This window comes from Dreissena polymorpha, chromosome 15, assembly GCF_020536995.1.
Source record: "Dreissena polymorpha isolate Duluth1 chromosome 15, UMN_Dpol_1.0, whole genome shotgun sequence".
Classification (NCBI taxonomy): Eukaryota; Metazoa; Mollusca; class Bivalvia; order Myida; family Dreissenidae; genus Dreissena; species Dreissena polymorpha.
Window position 1 is genome coordinate 19,170,329 of NC_068369.1, and position 22,902 is coordinate 19,193,230.

General features: G+C 35.3%; 3 protein-coding genes across 7 annotated transcripts in view; all 3 read left to right on the top strand.

Moving 5' to 3' along the window:
* Positions 1-75: 75 nt before the first annotated feature.
* Positions 76-7,830, top strand: LOC127860104 (uncharacterized). Its single transcript, XM_052397918.1, has 2 exons — positions 76-143; positions 6,330-7,830. The coding sequence occupies exon 2, from the start codon at positions 6,335-6,337 to the stop codon at positions 7,421-7,423; it is 1,089 nt and encodes a 362-aa protein (XP_052253878.1). The 5' UTR covers positions 76-143; positions 6,330-6,334; the 3' UTR covers positions 7,424-7,830.
* Positions 7,831-11,991: 4,161 nt separating this feature from the next.
* On the top strand, positions 11,992-19,915 carry LOC127859598 (myeloid differentiation primary response protein MyD88-like). The gene is made up of 8 exons (XM_052397097.1): positions 11,992-12,177; positions 14,007-14,136; positions 15,398-15,484; positions 15,670-15,717; positions 17,240-17,432; positions 17,872-17,963; positions 18,344-18,765; positions 19,904-19,915. Exons 1-8 carry the CDS (start codon positions 12,043-12,045, stop codon positions 19,913-19,915), a joined length of 1,119 nt encoding a protein of 372 aa, XP_052253057.1. The 5' UTR covers positions 11,992-12,042.
* Positions 19,786-22,902, top strand: part of LOC127859952 (uncharacterized) — a 47,636-nt gene continuing 44,519 nt past the window's right edge. For 3 of the 5 annotated variants that reach the window (XM_052397606.1, XM_052397602.1, XM_052397607.1), the window contains exon 1: positions 19,786-19,862. The gene's annotated coding sequence lies outside the window, so the exon portion shown is untranslated. Of the gene's footprint in view, positions 19,904-21,767; positions 21,864-22,902 lie in introns of those variants that run through there. The other 2 variants (XM_052397603.1, XM_052397604.1) reach the window with 2 other exon arrangements.

Consider the following 22,902-nt stretch of genomic DNA (forward strand, 5'->3'; position numbering starts at 1 on the left):
CAAGATCGTATATACCCGCTTTAAAACATTAGGATGCCCTTGCTTTCAATTTCTTGACATGATCGATGCAGTTGAGAAGCTTGCGTCTTGGAACAACAACAACAACAACGAAATTACACTGTGCAACAAGATCGTAAAAACAGGTGTTATTATGTTTACCTTATCAACAGCAATTAAATTATGAGTATATTTGTTACAAAATATCTATAAAATGTATTTGGATATAGCAGACAATGCGCATGAAACATTTCCTGTCTAAATTTAAAAAGAGGAATGGTAATTCGGATACATCTATTGAAGGTTACACTGCAATGGAGTTGGAATGAATTTTAAATCTAGCGATGATGACAGCGTATATTAGTTAGTTTATGTAAGTCAGCCACCCTGGCAGTGAGAAGTCATCAAACACAATATTCAAGAAATTATCATTCTACCTTTCCACAACTCCAGACAGGCACATTCTGTTATTTCACAATATGAATCAAGGCTAATCATCTGTGAGTGCTTAATGCATATAAATATCATTTTTTAATAAATACAATTTTGTTCTTGTTTTCAATGCTTTGTCACTACTTTTTATACAAAATTTGATATTGCATTGACCAATATAAATTCTAGTTTAGGCCATAGAAAATAAATAACTAGATTCTCATCCTAATTTTGGGGAAAATTGGGGCGGGTGGGTGGGTTTTATTTTTTAATTTTTATTTTATGTGTTGGACCTTTATATAAGTAATGCAATGTTCACAAATTTGCTGGTTTATATGCATACCGGTTTTTTTTTCCTTCTTTGTGACCTGCCGAAAATCGGCCCTTTCCTCTCCGATTTTTTGTTCCCCTCTGCTGGTAAATTTTCCCCTAGAATTCATTTTCCCCTCCAAAAAAAAAAAAAAAAAATATTTTTTTTTTTTTTTTTTTTACCTTAAAATATATAAGTTAACCTGATCCAGTGTAGAAAATAGAAAAATATTGCATAATTAAATTTAATATTTCCTTGAATTTCTTTTAAAAACAGTAAAATATGCTAAATTGATTATTTAAGACTTTCCTTATTTTCCCCCAAAATCCGGTGTTTCGTGTGATTTTTTCCCCCAAAATCAGGCGTTTTGCGCGATTTTTTTCCCCTCAAAAAAGGCCTGGCCCTTTCCTCAAAATCAGATAAAAAACCCTGGCATAACGCCTATATGTATGTATGTATGTTAAATTATATAGAATAAAAGAAATACATTATCAACATTTGACTTTTGTGTTTAATTTTACCCTTTTAATATCATGTTCAACATATTATGACATTCAATAAAACACTGACTTGACAAAACATTGACTAGACAAAGTATTAAAGAAAATACAAATCTGTAACAGAACCCTTTACATTATTGTTTCAGTATGACTAGATATCATTTATTAAAACATGGTATGCATTCAATAGACAGCATTTACTATTTCAAGTTCAGTTTGTATTAATTGGATGAAGATGTTGAATATGAAAATGATAACATTTAATATGGGAACTTTCAGGAGGTCTCTAATACTAAAGTCAGTAAAATTTCCTATACAGCCAACAGTTTGACTAACTGTAACATCGGGTGACACCTTTGTCAATTCTAATTTATTTCGGCCGACGAAGGCACAGACGATTTTAGGGTGGTCAGCTTTCAATGGGGCTTGATCATACGAACCACAAATTAACTCATCATACAGGTCCGCGAGAGTTTAACTTTCTGCACATTTTGACACCCCGTACCAATCTTTTACGGTTGTAACGCCATTTCTATACCTCAAAATAAGAAACATTTTGTTGTTGTTTTTACTCAATCACTTAAATTTCAGACGATGCTTGTGCGCCGTTAAAAATCTATAAGTGTCTCGGAGACATTTAGTTGCCGATTCGCACTTCGCTTTTTTCGTACTCATTTAGCCGTTTCGACCTCAGTATTTTGCGGCTCGAATTTTTTTACGGAATTTTAAAAAAAATAAAAAACGTTCGTGCGGACCATTTTCGATGGGCGGGCGGGGATGAGATTCTAGGAATTAATTTTATGTGGCCTTGAGGGACAAATCTTAACATTTGTTGAGGTTTTTCAATAAAGGCTTAAAAATGATACATGTAAGAATCTGACCTAATGAGCCCCCGTTTATAGCAAGTCTGTAGAATAGAATTTTAAGAAAGAACCAAAATTAAAAAAACAAACACCTTAGCTTCAACCACTGACCTTCAGATAAAAAGCTCTAACTCCACTCAGCTATCCTAGCTATTCATTTCTTAGTTCATTTTAAAACTTGTTTTAAGCAATTTATGTATTGTCACAAAATATAATAAAAGCAATAGATACACTCCACATTTTTAGCTCACCTGAGCACTTTGTGCTCATGTTGAGCTTTTGGGATCAATTTTTGTCAGTCGTCTGTCGTCATTATTTCGCCTTGTTAAAACTCTAGAAGCCACATTTTTTGTCTGATCTTTATGAAATTTGGTCCAAAGATTTTTTCAATGACATCTTAGTTGAGTTTGAAACAGGGTTACATGAGGTCAAACTTTAGGTCAAATTAAAGAACAAGCTTGTTAACACTAGAAGTCACATTTATTGTCCAATCTTCATGAAACTTGGTCATAACAATTGTTGTAGTGATGTCTCTGTTGAGCAGTCGAAAATAGTTCCGGTTCATTACAAAATCTGGCTGCTAGGGGGCGGGGCAGTTTTCCTTATTTAGCTATTTTAAAACCTTGTTAATACTCTAGAAGTCACATTTATGGTCCAATCTTCATGAAACTTGGTCAGTACATTTGTTCTTATCATAGCTCGGCTTTCACTTATCCTCATATCACTTATCCAAAATAAATGTTTATTTTAAAAATCATAAACAAATACAAAAACCTACATACTTATTATGCATATATTTATTCATCTTCCATAACAAAAACCCCTTTATTTTCACAAAACAATATTAACAACCCTTGCTTAACATTACTACTTGTACTCAGGTGAGCGACCCAGGGCCACCATGGCCCTATTGTATATTTTTTGTGCATTTGTAATGCTTTATAATTTTATCAATATCTTATTATGATTCCTCTGAAACAAATCGTATTTTTATGCCACCCTTTGAAGAAGAGGGGGTATATTGCTTTGCTCATGTCGGTCTGTTGGTATGTCGGTCGGTCGGTCCGTCCACCAGGTGGTTGTCAGACGATAACTCAAGAACGCTTGGGCCTAGGATCATGAAACTTCATAGGTACATTGATCATGACTCGCAGATGACCCCTATTGATTTTGAGGTCACTAGGTCAAAGGTCAAGGTCACGGTGACCCGAAATAGTAAAATGGTTTTTGAACGATAACTCAAGAACGCATACGCCTAGGATCATGAAACTTCATGGGTAGATTGATCATGACTCGCAGATGACCCCTATTGATTTTGAGGTTACTAGGTCAAAGGTCAAGGTCACGGTGACCCGAAACAGTAAAATGGTTTCCGGATGATAACTCAAGAATGCATACGCCTAGGATCATGAAACTTCATGGGTAGATTGATCATGACTTGCAGATGACCCCTATTGATTTTGAGGTCACTAGGTCAAATGTCAAGGTCACGGTGACCCGAAATAGTAAAATGGTTTTCGGACGATAACTCAAGAAAGCATATGCCAAGGATCATGAAACTTCACAGGTAGATTGATCATGACTCGCAGATGACCCCTATTGATTTTGAGGTCACAAGGTCAAAGGTCAAGGTCACGGTGACCCTAAATAGTAAAATGGTTTTTGGATGATATCTCAAGAACGCTTTTGCCTAGGATCATGACACTTCATAGGTACATTGATCATGACTCACAGATGACCCCTATTGATTTTCAGGTCACTAGGTCAAAGGTCAAGGTCACAGTGACAAAAAACGTATCACACAATGGCTGCCACTACAATAGACAGCCCATATTTTGTATATTTTGTATATTAAATATTGTGTTAATGTTTAATTTTGTTGATTAATACAAATATAAGCAGGACAGGGGAGGTAATACACTATTATATCTACCTATATACAGGGGAAACAAATGCAATAAGTTTAAATTTATTGTTACAGCATTTGCCTAACTGCATTTTTGTAATCCATACTACTACTACTACTACTAGTGCTGTTGCAGCTGCTGCAGCTGCTGCTACTACTACTACTACTACTACTACTACTACTACTACTACTACTACTACTACTACTACTACTACTACTACTACTACTACTACTGCTACTACTGCTACTACTACTCTACTACTACTACTACTACTACTACTACTACTACTACTACTACTACTACTACTACTACTACTACTACTACTACTACTACTACTACTACTACTACTACTACTACTTACTACTACTACTACTACTACTACTACTACTACTACTACTACTTCTACTACTACTACTACTACTACTACTACTACTACTACTACTACAACTACTACTACTACTATTATTTCTTCTGCTGCTACCACCACCACCACCACCACCACTTAAATTTATTGTTACAGCATTTGCCTCCCTTGTAATATATTTAAATTTTACCAAATGTAAGGCTAATTGCATTTTTGTAATGCATACTACTACTACTACTACTGCTACTACTGCTGCTGCTGCAACTGCTGCTGCTGCTGCTGCTGCTACTACTACTACTACTTCTACTACTACTTTTACTACTACTACTACTACTACTTCTACTACTACTACTACTCTACTATAAGTACTACTACTACTACTACTACTACTACTACTACTACTACTTCTACTACTACTACTACTACTACTACTACTTCTACTACTACTACTACTACTACTACTACTACTACTACTACTACTACTACTACTACTATACTACTACTACTATTATTATTTCTTCCACCACCACCACCACCACCACCACCACCACCACCACCACCACCACCACCACCCACAGTGACAAAAAACGTATTCACACAATTGCTGCTGCTACAATTTAAAGCCCATATAGGGGGGCATGCATGTATTACAAACAGCCCTTGTTAGTATGAGTCTTTGTCATTTGTGTTAATTTGGTGTACAGTGTTCTTTTGTTTGTTGAATCTGTGACAATTTATTGAAAAAATGTCTTGAAGACAATCTGTGAACAATTTTTTTTGCATACAAGGGAAACTGTTGAACTTAAAAACTTAATCATGTAAGCACACTTCGACAATGAGTTGGGTTGTGATATTTTAATATGCATTTATAGTTATGTGTTTGAGAAAGATAAATTCATTTAATTTTGGTCCAAATTTTATCAAAACACCTGTCCAAATGAACAGCATTTGTTTTGTTTGTTTTAATTTAATTTAACAATTTTTAGCGTAAAATGTAAACTCTGTACTGTTTTCTTCTCTTTGCCAGTATTCCCCCCACCCCCCAAAAAATTGTGTGGCCTTTTTACTTGATTCCAGGATTATCCTAATTCTAAATTCAGCTTTATCGTCTCAGGAGTTGTTTTCTTATGAATACAAACCTACTCAGATCTACAAACCACTCTCTAAGGCTGATTTGAAGCTGAACTGTATTTTTTTTTCTGCAAATAAATTTTTGTATACATGTAGTGACAATTGTCAAGCATATGACTTGTGTACCTGTGAGGAAAATATGCCAATGTGCCATGGCTGCATACTGTGTGGAGTGAAAACAATTAAATTATATATACCAGTGATAACAGGTTATATTTGAAATTTGTTTGAAGATGTCACCTTGTACCAATACCAGAATTTAAAACGTTGCCTTTTTATCCCTCGCCATAGGCGGAGGGATATTGTTTTGGCATTGTCCATCTGTCCTTCCGTCTTTTCGTCCGTCTGGAGCCATATCTTGGAAGTGCTTTGGCAAATTTCATTGAAACTTATGAGTATATATATGGATAATAGGATGATGCACGCCAAATGGCATTGTACACCATCTGAAAATAACAGAGTTATGGCCCTTTGTATCTTGAACAAATGCTTTTTTGTGTGTCCAGAGCCGTATCTTGGAAGTGCAATGGCGGATTTCATTGATACTTGCTATGAGTGTCCAGAAGCATATTGGTGGGGGATATCAATTCAACGAATTTGCTTGTTTTACATTTAACTTCAAATTATAATATAAACAGTTTCATGTTTGTTTTTTGTTTTTAATTTTAAAATAAATAACACATGGGTTTATAACTGCTCTGAAAACAACCTATGACATATTGTCTACTTTTACTTGGAAGGGTCGACTATATATTTTATTGGTACACAAATAGGTTTATTGAAAAATTTAAAGTAAATATTAAATGTTAATGTTTGTTTTTTCAGACCAAATGTTTCAAAGAACAGCATCATTGATGGCTTACCGAGTTAGGAGCTTAAGCATTTGTTTGTCGACCAGAATCTTTGGCAATTGCACAACACAAGTAACAAGAGGACAAAGTTCCAGAGATTGTCAAGACAGCTTTGTGTTACCAACAAGAAGTGTGTCATGGGTATCCTCATTTAATTGTTCTACAAGACTAATGGTTGTTAACAAGTCATGTAATCAATGTGTTCGTCACTGTCATAGTGAACCAGAGCAAATTGTGGTGACAGAAAGTTTTGTTGACTCACTGACGGATTCTGTAATTCAGACGGCTACCGCAAAAGATGTGATGGTTAAGTCCATTGCCCGTGGACTTATTAAGGATGGAATAAAGGGACTGCTGGGATTGGGCATATCTGAACAAACTGTGAGGAATATATGTGCCAGTTACAATGTGCTGAAAAACATTCATAATGTTGTTGAATGTATGCAGTATTTAATTGGGATAGGGCTTGATCAAAATGGTGTGCATGAAATGTGTCAACAATATCCAGGTATTGTAAATGTTCCTCTTTCAGAAATGAAAGCTAAAGTGGACGAACTGCATGGTTTAGGCTTTCACTATGAGTCTATTGTGAAAATATTGGTACAAGAACCAAAGGTATTAGAGAGGGACTTTAACATGATTTCAAGTCGAATTGAGGAGCTTAAAAAGCTGTTCAAGAGATCTGATACGTTAAGTTTACTTGAGAAGTCCCCAAAACTGCTATTCTGTGAAAGTGAATTCATTCATGACAGGTTTAACTATGTGTTCCGTGAAATGGGTGTCTCCCAGAGGCAAATGATGTACTCAAACTTGTTCCAGCATCCGATGGAACATATTCATGCAAGGCACATGTTTTTAGTACGAGCAGGATTTTTCAAGAAAGTAAATCGTGAAAAGGGACAGATCGATTCCAATCCTAAGTTAGAAGTTATACTGGAAACATCTGATGAAGATTTTGCCAAAATGTTTGGAGGGATGTCCCTGCTGGACTATCAGACTTTCAAAACCCTTCTTTTGCAAGAAAACTTTATCTTGAAAGAACTGGAAAATGAAAATGATGATGATTAGAGTGGTTTTTTTTATGTCACCATGACCATGTTTTTATCACCTTTTGTCAGTTGTGTGTCTCATATCATCAACCATGAACGTTTGCATATTAATGTCACATTTACCGGTATTGGTCAATTTTCATAAAACTTGGTCAGAACATTTGTCCAAATGATATTTCTTCAAGTTTAAAACTTGGTTACATCAGTTCAAAAGCAAGGTCAGCTGGTCAATTTAGAAAAAGTGTGTGAACAATCAGAAAGTCAGTTTATGCACAATTAATTGAAATTGCTCAGAGCCTTTGCTCTAGTGATATCTCTGCTGATTAAAAAATGTTCTGGTCTGTTGAAAAACATTGCAGCCAGGGTTTGGAGAAGTTTTCCTTATATGGACTGGTTTTAGTGAAACATAATAAAAGCTGATCAGAACTGTTTGGCTTATTCTGTACATAGGTGAGCGCCCTAGGGCCTTAAGACGGGGTACATTGCGTTATCAGATTTTAAGAAAAATGTGTTATTCTTGTGGTAAAACAATAACATGTATATGTTATTTAGTCTTAATAATTGTTCTTTATTAATGGCAAATAGTGAGACACAAAACAAATGCACAATACAATACAAACAAGTGCATGCTAATCACACAAACATTATCAAAACTGTGGGGACACTTGTAACTAGGGGTTTAAACCGGTTTAATAGAGCCCCAAACCTCATACTTCTCAGAATTATACATTAAACATTTAAATTTTAATAATAATGATAGCATCGAAATTAGCCATTGAGAAATTGAGTGGCAATTAAATCAAACTAAAAATCCTCTGTAATTGCTTTTTAATGTTTAACCACAATACTACGAGGTTTATTTTTTATAGAAACGTGTGTGCTATTGATTAATTATCTATTAAGTGTTAGGTTCGATGAATCATTCAACCAGTTTGAAGCCCGTTTAAAGCTTATGTTCCAAGGTGGTTTTCCCAGCCTTTATCATTTTGATCTTGACTTAAAAGTCAGAGCTTAACTACACACTCAAATGTAATAGTTAGGTGAACATGCAACATCTCAATTTCACTGTGTCTACTAAAGGTGTTCAGTTGAAACTTAATGTGTGTTTGGTGTCTTTTTGTTGGGTAACTGACTAAGTTCCATAACTCTTTGCTGCAATTTACAAGTATCATATTTATGCATCCCTTCTCTGATTCCAGAGTTCATTAAGGTAAATGCCTAACATCTCCTTTATCACTGTTTCTACTACAGGTATTTAATTGAAACTTCAAACATACATGTATATACGGGGTTATGGTCACATTGTGTTAGGTCACTGAGCAATTAACTTAACTCTGACCTGCACTTTAGTTGAATTATGTGCATGAGATTTTCAAATTATGCTCCTGTCAGTGAAAGTAACCCAACACCAGGAGTCTCGATGATTGTACCACTTGTCTACAGAATCTGAGGCGAGCTTTCAAGAAGCCGCAGGGTCCCAGGTCCGGATTACACATAAGGCAGAGAAGACAACTGCCTATGGGCCCGCGACTTTAAAGGGCACAAAAAAACAGTAACGATTTTTTTTTAACTTACTTAGCATGCAACACGGCATTCTGGTGGTACTTTAAGAATAATCATTCACGCTCAAACACCGTATTTATATATCGGATAAAGTTTTGGATATTAATTCATATTTGACGTTACATCATTTCAGAAATACTTTTTTATAATGATAATCCGGCGGCCGGGCACCAAAAGTTTCACGGCCTTTGGGCCACCACGGTGCTTAACCCGGCACTGCATGGTCCTTTAAAGTATCATATACATTGTGTACAAGTGGTCTACAAGCATGTGACTTCACGTGTTCTCATCAAAAACTTCATCATCGACGAATCGAGTACGGTAGTTATCACGATGGAACTTCTTCTACGACTCTGTATGCGTTAACCCTACTGTAGTCGCGTTTTCTTTTTACAGTTCTTAAAGGTACCTGTTCACGGTTTGGTTAATGGACAAAGTTGAAAAATTGTGTCCGATTTCGCAAATGTTCGTTGTTATTATGTTATTTGCTAGAAAACAATAATACTGAACGTTTTTCATGCTCAAGAATATCCATTATATGCATCTTTTGACGGTTTAAAAATCTGAGAATTATAAAGCGTTACAAATGCGAAACGATTGAATTATTTGGAGACTACTATTTTTATATTTTGGGACACTACCTGGATTGTTTATAAAAGCATACACTTCTCCGTGAACTACGACAGCACGGACGGTTTAAGCGCTAGACCTTTATACAAGGGTCAGTGGTTCGAGCCCAGGTATAACTATTCATTGTTTAAATCTTATATTATTTTTTATTTTCAGCATTCATCTTACTATCAATGCACACATTAGTTATTCAGGGTTATGCTAAAAACAATAATATCGTTATGTGATTAAACATCCATGTTTTTATGCTTTACAGTATATCGTTACCAGATGTTTTTTGAGACGATGCTATAACATGTCATTCATTCTTTAACTTTATTCTTTTTTATACAGAAGCATTTTAGTTCCGATGTTTACATTTATTAATTTATAGCATCTCCTGACAAATTTCAAAACATGCAACTGTGGAAAAAGTCCCTTTAAGGAATTAGGAAGTTCAAGAAACAACCCTCACTTTTTAACATTAGGTTTATTTACAAATTTGTTGATTCAAGTGGCATTACATCAATATCTAGTATGTAAGATGTACATGTATTCTCTCATGATACTCGTCTATTTTAACAAGGGAAGAATGAATATTAATGAACTTCCTTTAATATTAGCCCTTCCTAAACCAAAACACGTCATATGAAATAGGTCTAGCTAAAGTAATAATTTCAACAGCAAGTTTGAAATAATGAATGAATATATCCAAATAAGCGAATTCTTGTTGTTTTTCAACCAATAAACCCTGATGCATGACAATAAGATTTTTTTCGTGCTTTGTACCTAAAAATAAAACTTTAATTATTTCCATTTAACAATGATTTTCCTCTCTTTATACTGGTGGCGATTTATTTGTTTATATTGATTGGCCAATGGAGGTGTTGTTTTACAACTCATGTTTTTACACCACATGCGTTAAAACAAAAATACGAGTTATTCAATGTTCAGAAACTTATTTTGACGTCATCATTTTAGCCGCGTTCTGAGAAAACTGGGCATAATGCATGTGTGTAAAGTGTCATCCCAGATTAGCCTGTGCAGTCCGCACAGGCTAATCAGGGACGACACTTTCCGTCTAAACTTGATTTTCGGCAAGGAGGGACTTCCTTGAAACAAAAAATACCAAACAAGCGGAAAGTGTCGTCCCTGATTAGCCTGTGCGGACTGCACAGGCTAATCTGGAACGACACTTTACGCACATACATTAAGCCCAATTTTCTCAGAACAAGACACATTTAATTCAGCCGTTAAATGGTGTCATGACAAAGGTGAAGCTGATGCATCTCTTCATTAAACCTATAGGCTATAATAACTGCATGACATTTTCGGAATAAGTTCAGCAAAGATAGTCTCACAATGTAGCATAGGAAATTTATTTTTTTACATATTTGATCACATAAAAGGCCACATATAAAAGCATATGCAAGCACATATATAAAGTGATCTGCGTGACGGACTAGCAGATCCCATATTTGATAAGCGCCGCACGTTAATTGGCGGCGATTGCCAAAGGCGGCATAACTGGGCGACATAATATTAAATTAAAATTACATGCGCGCGATACTAGCTTGAACTTTTACAGCCCCCCCCCCCCCCCCCCCCCCCCGATAAAAAAATTCTATAGCAAACATTTTCGCCAAATGGATTTTGTGTCGCCAAATTTTAGACACTGTAGCCAAAGTTTTAGCAAAGCATTTGGAACTGCCTGTTGCAAGTCTATAATTAGACAGAGACCTATATTTGTTTTTATACGTCTCTGTAATATGGCACTTGACTTATACCGGTACCATGCACGTACAATGTACCGCAACTTATGTCATTGGTAAATTGTACGTTTAATTTTTTAGCATTGCATAATTTCCAATGTTCGTAATGCACAAGAGCATGTTTTTTTTCTATATATGCAGATGTTGCATTATTGCATCTTTTGAATATATGGTTAAATATTTTATGCATCAACCAAGCAAACCCGACTTTCATCTCCTTGTTAGTTTCATAATTAGGACATATCCCACCCCCAAATAAAACTACGTATCGACTTTTTGGGAGAAAACGTCGTATAGGATGGAATAGACTGCAGCACTTAAAGCTTCCATCTTTTATACAAAAGTGTTGAATTTCAAACAACTTCAACATTTGATCAACATGAAGGACAAATTAACGCATTCATGAGATCAGTACGGATGTACCGGTAGATCTTCATCAGTGTAGAACGGTAATACAGTCGGTAGGAAGTGAATAAATAACATATTTAAACGACTGAACCAAAGCGGAAGTTCACTTTTCACTTGTACATGTATGCATTGAAAAGTGAGTTATGAATTTTTGGACGAGTGTTACAGTGTAAATCGGAGCAAACAAACATGCAGGTACAACAACATCCGCTTGTGAACTCGTCTATGTCACCCGAATACCGAGCACTTCCGTTGCGGGGCGCTGCGGGAATCTGCGCGCCGGAAAATGGCCAAGTATCTTGACCTGGAGGGGAGTCTCACGGTGACCTTGGTCGATGGACAGATGCTGGATGTCGTCACTGACTACATGGGCATAGCCGAGATGGCGGGGTTCGATACCCTATACATCAATAATTTGAAGGTATTTGTAACTATTTGCTGCGCTTTCTTCGGGAACGCTGCGCCTTTTTTCTTAGTGTAGGTGCACGGAAGTGTTTATATGAACAAGATTGAACTTTCTTTTTATGTGATCTTTTTTTATTGCAAAGTACATGTTCTTGTCAATGGCGATCGGTCGATTATAACGATGGTTTTTAATACTGACTGTCCTTTTGCCCGACTGTCTTACACATACATATACCCAGGTTTCCTAAAAATATATTAAATTAATTTCATAATTACAAAATTGATTCTGTAAAAAGAAATTTTATGTTAAAAAAAACTTTAAAATCTGCAGCTATATTTCACAATTCGTCATAGCCTTCGTTGGTGTAGTAATTTAATTAGGTTAGAGTTCTGGGCCACACTCCGCGTCCTCACATAATGCAGCCTTAGGCGCAGAAAGACCACATAAACTTGGAAACACACACACAGAAAATATACATTTACGCGTATACTGATAAACATACATTATGTATATTTGTTATTTATATTGTGTTTGTGTTTTACCGTAACGTCCGTTTTATTGAATTTATTATCTTAAGAAAGGCAGTATGGCAGAAGTTAATTTCTAAAAAAAATAGATAGCTCTGTTGATAAATTTCTTTTTACAAATAAAATATTGTGATATATGTGGTTGTGGTAAATGGTACAAAATACAGATACATAGGTCCGTTGCGCATCGTTAACGTTCATAACCGTTTTGAATTTTTAGGTCATAATAGTTTGTTTATGAAACATAGTTACATACAAATATACTACTGGGCGTATATTACAATGTGTTTTGCGATATAGAAATCACTCCGTAACGCCATACGTCGTGTAACCAATTCGCCTACGTTTAATTCATGAGTGTTTTAATGAGAATTGAGTCGCTTCCATATTAACCCAAATTAACGTATTTATAAGCTGTTAGCAATGGGATATTGAATGAGTCAGTTGTTGATTGAGAAATTAAATGAGCCAGTTCTGAATTTAAGTTACTATGAAGTACAAGCAATCACGTTCATTTGTTCACCGTTTAGCAAAATTGCAGGATTAAAAATAATTGTCATAGAATAAAAAAGATGCTATACCAAAACAGATTGTATGCTTTATTTTCAAACAAGTAAAATAACACTCATGACGTAGGAAATATTGAAAATATAGATTCTATGCCAGTAAAAAAAAATCATTTTCGATTTAAATTCATTTGTGCAATATACTATAGAGATCTGAGGCCCGAATTCAATAATTCAATACCTTGAACTATTTGGAAAAAAATGTCATCAAAGTCTGTAATACAAATCCGTAAAGTATCGATCCATTTTGCCATTTTTAAGCGAAACGTTATCAATTATTCTTTTATTGCTTCCTAGTTGTTTTAAATTTCTTCACGTTACTAACGATTATAGTTTGTTATATTTACTTGTTTTTTTTAAATATGTTTATATCATATATAGATATGTATTGCATGCTTTGAATAACTTTTATATACCTTTAGTATAATAATCAGAATTACCGTATACATGTATACAATAATACTTTGTAAAGCCGACCGTCGCCTCACTGCGTATCTGTTTTAACAATACGATAGTATTTTGCAAAGAAGTCGAATTTTACATCTTCAAAAGGGAAATATCTGCTTAAAAAACACTATCATACTTATTTAGTTCTGGTAAACCGCTTCCTAAAGATCGGCTAAGTTTGATATAGAAAAGTGTAAGAGGATTACATACCCGCCAGTATATAATTAAAAATGACTGTAAAGCAACGCGAAAACACTAACAGACAACCCAAACTACCGGCACTGAACAACTGCGTGTTTTCCAGCGTCATCCCAGTCCAACGATGAGTTTCCTCGAACAGTGGCAGGGACCGGCGGCTACCGTCGGCCGACTGTGGGACTTCCTGCTGCAGCTGGAGCGATATGACGTCATAGAAGACTGCAGACGGAGAATACGTATGATTTCTTATTTGTGTGCCAAAGGCGTCGGAAAAAAACTGCAAGTTTACGCCTTGTTTAAAATATCTTTCTCTCATATGAAATTTGAAAATTTTAATATTCAAACTTCAAAATTTCAATAAAGCAAATACTTGGGGGCATTGACACTATGCTATGTTCACGCTCGATGTAACGTGTTTATAACCAAACACGCTTATACTGGTTGTCAGCATTATGAAAGGTCTTCATTTTATTTTCATGCTTGATATGTTATAAGTGTTCTAATAATCATAAACCTTACTGGTAAATCATTGACATCTATATTTCCCCAAACATGTTAATTGATAGATTACAAATTAACGCGAACCGTTTGCAATTTAACCATATAAGGGGATGTCCAACATCCACCTATTTTCATCAAACCAATTTTTAGCGTAATGTTTTATTTAGTATTTGAAGCAAATGAATTAATTAACGTTAACAAATGTAGAATTCAAACATGTCATGATGCCTATCAATGGTAATTCCCCTTCTTCTTAAAATCCTCAATGTAGCGGGCACGTAGCCTACTTTCATATAAATTGATAGTAAATTTACTATAATAGGCAGCGAAATACAATACGCCGAGCACTTTTTATTAAATGTTGTTATGGTTAAAGCTAGTCAGATTACTAGTATGTTAACCGATTTGTTTGCATGTATAAATTCTTTGTAAGGTAATATCAAAATAATCAGGATAAGTAACACCGGTTTTTAGTGTTCTTCACAAATAAATGTTAAGCATGAAATAGGATCTTAAATCTTCCTGCATCCTGATGAAGAATTTACATATAGATTTATGTTTCTTATGACTAACCGTTGTTTAATCGAATTTTTCAACCCGTAAAGTTAGAAAGTCTTATTCGGTTCAACTATTTCGAATTGAAAAAAATTGCCGTCTATATACTACTTATCTTAAAATGGGCGTACATTATATATATGAAGAAGCGCATAATCTACATTTGGCCTGAAGAAAACTTGTTTTTTTTTAATGTTTGTCGCGATGAAATATATCTCGGTAACAATAACATTGATGAGTTGGCATACTCTTTTTCACTTTTATGGATAGGTTGATTTACCAATACCAAGAGCGCATACGTATACCTGCATATTAATTGATACACAGTCTTACATTTGTGTTTTGTTGTCTGGTTTGAATTAATCTTGAACAAGAATCCACCTTATTACCAACATGTTAGTAAAAACACATAGTAAGATGCTGTTACAAATATGTTTTCAGTATACGACTGTGAAATATTTTTACAAAGTCAGGAAATCGCTGAAGCAGCCGTTGAATATGCAAACAACAGTTCGGTTGACAAAATCAGTAAGTATGGCGCCCTATGATTGCCAAAAGAATATGTTTTATTTCGGAAAAGGCTCATGCAAGTGTATAATTTACAGTTATGTTAAAATGTCATTTAAGACAAAATAAGTGTGTTTTGATTAGCATTAATAATATCAAGAACAAGTTATTGTATCCACGCATATGACGTTGTGCATCATTTTCAGTGTCAAAAATGGTTGATGAGGAAACCGTTACAGTGTCGATAGAGGACGGTGAGTACAAAAGATGAAACCGTTACAGTATTGGTTGGGGCGGTGAGTAATAAAATATGAAATCTACCAAATCGATAAAGGCCGGTGAGTATGAAAGATGAAACCGTCACAGTATCGATAGAGGGTGGTGACTATACAAGATGAAACCGTTACAGTATCGATAGAGGGTGGTGAGAATACAAGATGAAACCGTTACAGTATCGATAGAGGGTGGTGAGTTACAAGATGAAACCGTTACAGTATCGATAGAGGGTGGTAAGCACACAAGATGAAACCGTTACAGTATCGAAAGAAGGTGGTGAGTATTCACGATGAAACCGTTATACTATTGATAGAGGGTGGTGAGCATACAAGATGAAACCGTTACAGTATAGATAACAGACGGTGAGTCTAAAAGACATAACCGTTACAGTATTGATATACTAGTATTACTGCGAGGTAAAAAGATTAAACTTTTACTGCATCAATACAGACTGTGAGTATAACATATTAAACCGATACATTATCGATTAAGGAAAGAGAGTATTAAGGATGAAACCGTTACAGTATTTATAGAGAACGTTGAATATAAAAGATAAAACAGTTGTTGTATGATAGAAAACGTTGAATATAACAGATAAAACCGCTGAGTATCAACATAGAACGTTGAATATAAAAGATAAGACCGTTGCAGTACCAATAGAGAACGTTAAATATAACAGATGAAAATGAAAGATAAAACTGTTGCAGAATCAATAGAGAACATTGAATATAAAAGATAAGACCGTTGCAGTATCAATAGAGAACGTTGAATATAAAAGATAAAACCGTTGCAGTATCGTTAGAGAACGTTGAATATAAAAGATAAAGCCGTTGCAGTATTGATAGAGAACGTTGCATATAAAAGACAAAACCGTTGCAGTATCAATAGAGAACGTTAAATATAAAAGATGAAACCGTTGACAAATCGATAGAGAACATTGAATATAAAAGATAAAACCGTTGCAATATCTATAGAGAACGTTGAATGTAAAAGATAAAACCGTTGCAGTATCAATATAGAACGTTGAATATAAAACATTATACGCTTAAGTACGATGGAGAACGGCGAGTATAAAAGATAAAACCGTTGCAATATCGACAACGGACGGTGAGTATAAACGATCAAATCTTTAGCAAATTGCTTTACTTTTGAGTCATCCCTGATATTTACCACCTGTAACTTCTTCATGTAGAACATTTTGTTAATGACACAATAACCAGTAATAAATAGCCTATATATATATATATATGCAATCGCTGGGAGAATTTCTCTCGGTTGTACTATTTTTATGCTTAAATCTATAAATTGGTAGATGAATACGGGTCCTGTTGACTGTTTTATTTGCAGCAGTTTCGTTCTCATTTTTAATGTGCGCACTTCAATGTATCGTTTGCAATATAAATAAAATATAACGTAAGACTGATGTTGAAGGTAACACTAAATGTTTTCCGAAGTTTCAATAAAATACTATTTAGTTGTGTGTATAATCTTTGAATGCAGTTAAATACAGAAAGAAGACCTTGTATCACGCCTTTGTGAGTTACACAGACGAAGACCCGCGGGATCGAGACTTTGTTAAGACACTCATCCGAGAGTTGGAGTTCAAACGAGGCCTCGGCCTCTTCGTCCCCGGTCGGAATGACCTCCCTGGGCCCGCGAGACACACCGTGGCGGCGTACCTTATTGAAAAAAGGTAATGAAATTATTTGGTTCTGAAATCAAAAGCTTTTATTGTTATCAACTTCAACTTATTTATAGAAGCATTTACTTAACGGTATTTACGTGTGTCTGTATTTAGCTCACCTGAGCACACCGTGCTTCTGGTGAGCTATAGTGTGTGGTGGCTCTCCGGCATCCGTCGTCCTCAGTCTTCAGTTGTGAGTCTTCAATATGTTTTTTCAAGCGACTCCTTATTGATCACTCTGAATATTTTATTGTTCTTTGACGCGAACGAGTCAAGTCAATGCTTTGTCCGTGAACATGTCGCTTTAAAGACATTAAATATAATATTATGTAATTTTTTCTTTCTTAAACCACGATAATTCTGATGAATTGTATAGTCATACAAACTATGCCTATGTGTAAACGTATAAACCATATGGCATGATTTCTTGTATTCTTTGTTTTTGCAGATGTCGCCGGGTGATAATAGTTTTGTCAAACTCGTATACAAAAAGTGATGCTTGCAATTTTCAAATGAAGTTCACCCATGCTTTGTCACCAGGTATACATACAATTATAAATATAACCTATACATTATAGAAATGTTGGATATATCCTACTGTTTTTTTTCTCTCTATTTGGTGAACATATGGTAAGTGTGGCACTTTCATTATACACACTTAAAACAAACTCTTGATGCTCCTAACAGAGGTAGATTTATAAGAAAGTATTATTAAAAAGGGCTGAATTTGTGACTGGAGTGACTGCCCCATTTCACAACATCCACTTAATGATGAAAACGAATCAAAATTCGTCCAATCCAAATCCAAACCAGTAGATATGCATGTGGTAACAGATTGCCATGTATGTTGTCCTTAAACTAAGCACTTTTTTTAGTTCAGAAGTTGTACAGTACTAGTACACTAATTCTGACAATTCCAGATGCAAGAAAACGCAAACTTATCCCGGTGGTGCGCGACAGCTGCGTGAGCATTCCGAATATCCTCAATTTCATCTCTGTTTGTGACTTCTCAAAAGAGGACGACGTTGATTGGACTTGGACCCGGCTCTTCATGGCTCTTTATTCACCGATCGACGACACGGCGAATGACCAGACAGATTTCAATGAGTTAGAAAACAGTCTGAAAGATGTTCCGATCCCTCTGTGGCGACCTTTAAGTGTGAGTGAAACGGAACGGTATTGCCCAGAGAGGCCAGCATGCTTGCCGGTCATGAAACCGGAAGAGTTAGAAGTTCAAACATGTCCGACCCATGATTCAATGACTGTGCCAGATCAGCAACGTCCTGCAATAAACCACAAAGATCATACATCAAATGAATTGTATCGACCAGCAACAGAAATAGTACTAATAGTACTAACAGCAACAGTACTATTGAACTCTAGCCCCCCCCCCACCATAAGAGCGTTCGTGCCTCCACGAATAATTTAAATTAATATAATTTCATCGATAAGTTAAACAGTAACTTTATAGAAATAAACTTTCTAAACCCTGTAAAGTAAGTGCATGGGAAAGGTAAGACGACACAAACAACGCGTAAAAACAATAATACATAAAACACCCCGCACAAACTTTACCAATAATCACGGGATACTTTTGTACCGTTGTAACTTTTTACAACTTAAATGAGTATAGGAATATTCACAAACGACGTTTTACTCGTTCAGAGTTCATTAGGATTTGCGCTAAATGTGTATCTATAGTGCTCCTCGAGCAATTGAAAAAGTACCTTCGTAAACGCACAATTCAATGAGATTGACCTATTCCGAACTGTAAAAAGATACATTTGCACAAATATTTTGTATTATAAAAAGCTGTTCTAGCTTGGGCAACTTTAGTGATAGGGTACAAGAATTTGTGTAAGTCGGTATATTCCAATAATTAACACAGCCATACTTAGCGCATATACTTTTACAGTAACAGACAAACATTCGACTTTAATCGGAGGTAGAAGAAGAAAAGGCGGAATCAATGCCTACGTACAATGCCGGGCCTACGAGAAGACTCCATAAGCCCATATTGACTTTCTTGACAGTTACTAACTGGGCTATTCGGTCCTCTATTAATCTGTAAATTATTTAAAAAAACACACCGATCGAACTTAAAAATTCAATTGCGACTTTCCTCCATAAACACAAGTAATGAAAGTTATATCATAGTGACAAATTGTTTACCTTCAATTCCCTTCGAATTCAGCCAATCCTTTGATTAATTCGTCACGTTGCGAATAAATACCACCGATAATAATCAGCAAACATTTAATAAAAATTCGTCTCTCAAATTAACCAAATGAAGTTAATTATTATGTGATTTATTCTCGCCAAAAATGTGTCGGTTACGAGACATCGAGTCATGGACCGTTGTGTTCTGGTCCCGTTTTGACTAACACCGACTGGATTGGGTATTACGCATGCGCAGTCTGTATTTGAAAGCGGAAACAGGTTGTTTATATTTTAGTAAATTGTAATTAATTAATTAACAGGTAGGTTGTTGACTGTTTTTGCTGCACACGAATACAGTTTTTAATTTAGAAAGTTGTTGATTTCGTTTTCTGGAATGCTTTTCACTAATTGAATATGTATGCAGATAAATGCATTGTACTTTTTTAAACACCGACCAAGCCCCTTTTCGAAACTTGATTGAAAGTTTTGATTTAAATGATATTTTACTGCATTATTTGTAACGTCAGTAAAACAGTTTTTTCTGTTTGTATTAAATTGTATAGTCCAAATCAGCCTTAAAAGTTTCAACTGTAAGTTTGATTATTGTAGATCTTATAATTGTGTCTAAATACAAATGACTAATTTAGAAAGATTTCAACATCAATATTTTTTATTGATGATACTCATTCTGTAAAATTCATATCACAAACTTGCATTTAAAGAACATATTTTCCAGAATTGTCAAAAATAAAGCATTAATCAATAGTTGTTCTGTTAAAAAGGATTCTTAAAACGAAACATTCATTCTTCTAAAATGGAAACTAATGCAGCGGCATACAGTTGTATAACAGCATTGTTAGACCATCCTTGGAATATTGCTCTAGTGTGTGGGACCCTTACCATCAGAAAGATATTGATAAAATTGAAAATGTTCAGCGTCAAGCTGCCAGATTTGTAACGAATAATTACAGCAAGACACCGGACACGGTCACAAATATAATTAAGGATTTGAATTTGAATACATTGCAATCAAGAAGACAACAAGCTAGACTCATTTTGTTCTATAAAATAGTATATAATCATGTTGACATCAATCCCCTTCACTATCTCACTCCATACATTAGACACGCCATCACCATCACATGGCATACCAAATACCACCAAGTACAGCTGATTACCACAAATTTTCTTTCTTTCCAAGAACAGTTGTACAATAGAACACACTTCCATCTTATGTAGTCAGCGCTGATACCATCCCTGGATTTAAATCAGTGCTGTCTACATCCGTGTTCCTTCCTTAGATCACATGTTTCTGCTTTTATCCTGTTTTTAACTCGACTAATATTCTCACCACATGCACAGTTGTATATGTATATATTTAAGCCTTAAGGGCTTAAGGTATTAGGTTTTGCACCTTTTTTATCACTGATGATAGGATTTTCTGAGTGGATTGAGTAACTCGATAAAACCTATCAATCTATTTCTTTTTAACCCACGCATGGCCATAATGTATCAGTATTGAACATAGCCATTATTATAAAAGACAAAGAAGAAAAAAACACACACATTGAAAGTTAGTTCTGGCTACCATAACTTTAAATGTCGCTTTTTATGATTTTTAACTGGCGCGACTTTATAGTTATGGACCAACCCTATTAGGAAAGTCAACCAGAAATTCCCGAAAAGTTGACAGTTAAAAAACTGGTCCAAAACAGCTTTTAAATGCAGTTATTGGCCCAAATCAACCACTTGATCGGAAAGATTGCCATTTTTCACATTTAACTTATATATTCTTTCACAAAATACTATTTTAAACATTTAAAATTTATCTACCGTATTCTGCTCTTACATATCGAGAGTAACAGAGATGTGACAGACTTACTTGAAATGCGAATCTCCCGAGATTTCAAGGTCAAAAGACGTTATTTCTATTTTTAGTAACATACCATGTGCTCAAGTGTTTTCAAATTCAGAATGCCATTTACCGGTATTTTAGATTATTCTGGCTTGTTTTGTAAACAAATTGTAGTGTAAATACAAACTCAAAGTAAATATTATTTAAAACTACCTGATTCACACTGAAACCAGTCTTATAATCCACCTGACGTAAGTTGTTAATCACAGATAATAGATTTCAGAAAACGAAAGTAATGTTTACAATTTCAGCATAAAATGTCAAGGTCTATCGGAAAGTATCCAAATGAAAACTCGTCACGTGACAAAGCGACAATTGCGTCAAAATTGTGAATTTCAGACTGCTGAGAGTTATTTTCATCTATTGTGTAAGATGCATTTGAAACATTTGAACCTTAAATTATTCCCTGATGCAGTAATTTATATTCATTCACTAATATATGTAGAAATATGTCCAAGAAAATAAGCTTTCTTTAATTTATAGCGTGACATAAATATGTTACGACTCTGGTTGATATGGGATTGGCTTCAGCGTACAGGACTACAGGTCTGTCAATATTATATAAACTGTACGCTGAAGTTTCTTAAGCTTATTCAAAGTAGCAGACTGGCTTATGAAATTCCACCCTGAAAATACAACATCCTCTGCATTACTCAAAAAAACAAACCCTATAATAATCTCATATAAATTACATGATCACATCCTTGAAAAAGTAAATCATGCCAAATACTTCAAAGGTCTTACACTTCAAAGTAACCTCAAATGGGATAATCATATTCAGTGCTTTCCATAGGCCATTTAACGATCCCTCGCCGGGGCGCTTGAAAGTCGCAATCAGAGTCCGTGGGGTGCTTGAAATTTTCTGATCAGTGTGTATTTTTATGTCCCCCTTCGAAGAAGAGGGGGTATATTGCTTTGCACATGTCGGTCTGTTGGTCGGTCCGTCCACCAGGTGGTTTCCGGATGATAACTCAAGAACGCTTGGGCCTAGGATCATGAAACTTCATAGGTACATTGATCATGACTCGCAGGTGACCCCTATTGATTTTGAGGTAACTAGGTCAAAGGTCAAGGTCATGGTGACCCGAAATAGTAAAATGGATTCCGGATGATAACTCAAGAATGCTTAGGCCTAGGATCATGAAACTTGATAGGTAGATTGATCATGACTCGCAGATGACCCCTATTGATTTTCAGGTCACAAGGTCAAAGGTCAAGGTCACAGTGACCCAAAATAGTAAAATGGTTTCCGGATGATAACTCAAGAACGCTTAGGCCTAGGATCATGAAACTTGATAGGTAGATTGATCATGACTCGCAGATGACCTCTATTGATTTTCAGGTCACTAGGTCAAAGGTTAAGGTCACAGTGACCCAAAATAGTAAAATGGTTTCCGGATGATA

Bases quoted from the DNA above. Each gene is read 5' to 3' on its own strand.
- LOC127860104 (XM_052397918.1), top strand. From the start codon at position 6,335: ATGTTTCAAAGAACAGCATCATTGATGGCTTACCGAGTTAGGAGCTTA.
- LOC127859598 (XM_052397097.1), top strand. From the start codon at position 12,043: ATGGCCAAGTATCTTGACCTGGAGGGGAGTCTCACGGTGACCTTGGTC. The intron at 17,433-17,871 runs GTAATGAAATTA...TTGTTTTTGCAG, and splicing joins GCGTACCTTATTGAAAAAAG to ATGTCGCCGGGTGATAATAG. The intron at 17,964-18,343 runs GTATACATACAA...TGACAATTCCAG, and splicing joins CACCCATGCTTTGTCACCAG to ATGCAAGAAAACGCAAACTT.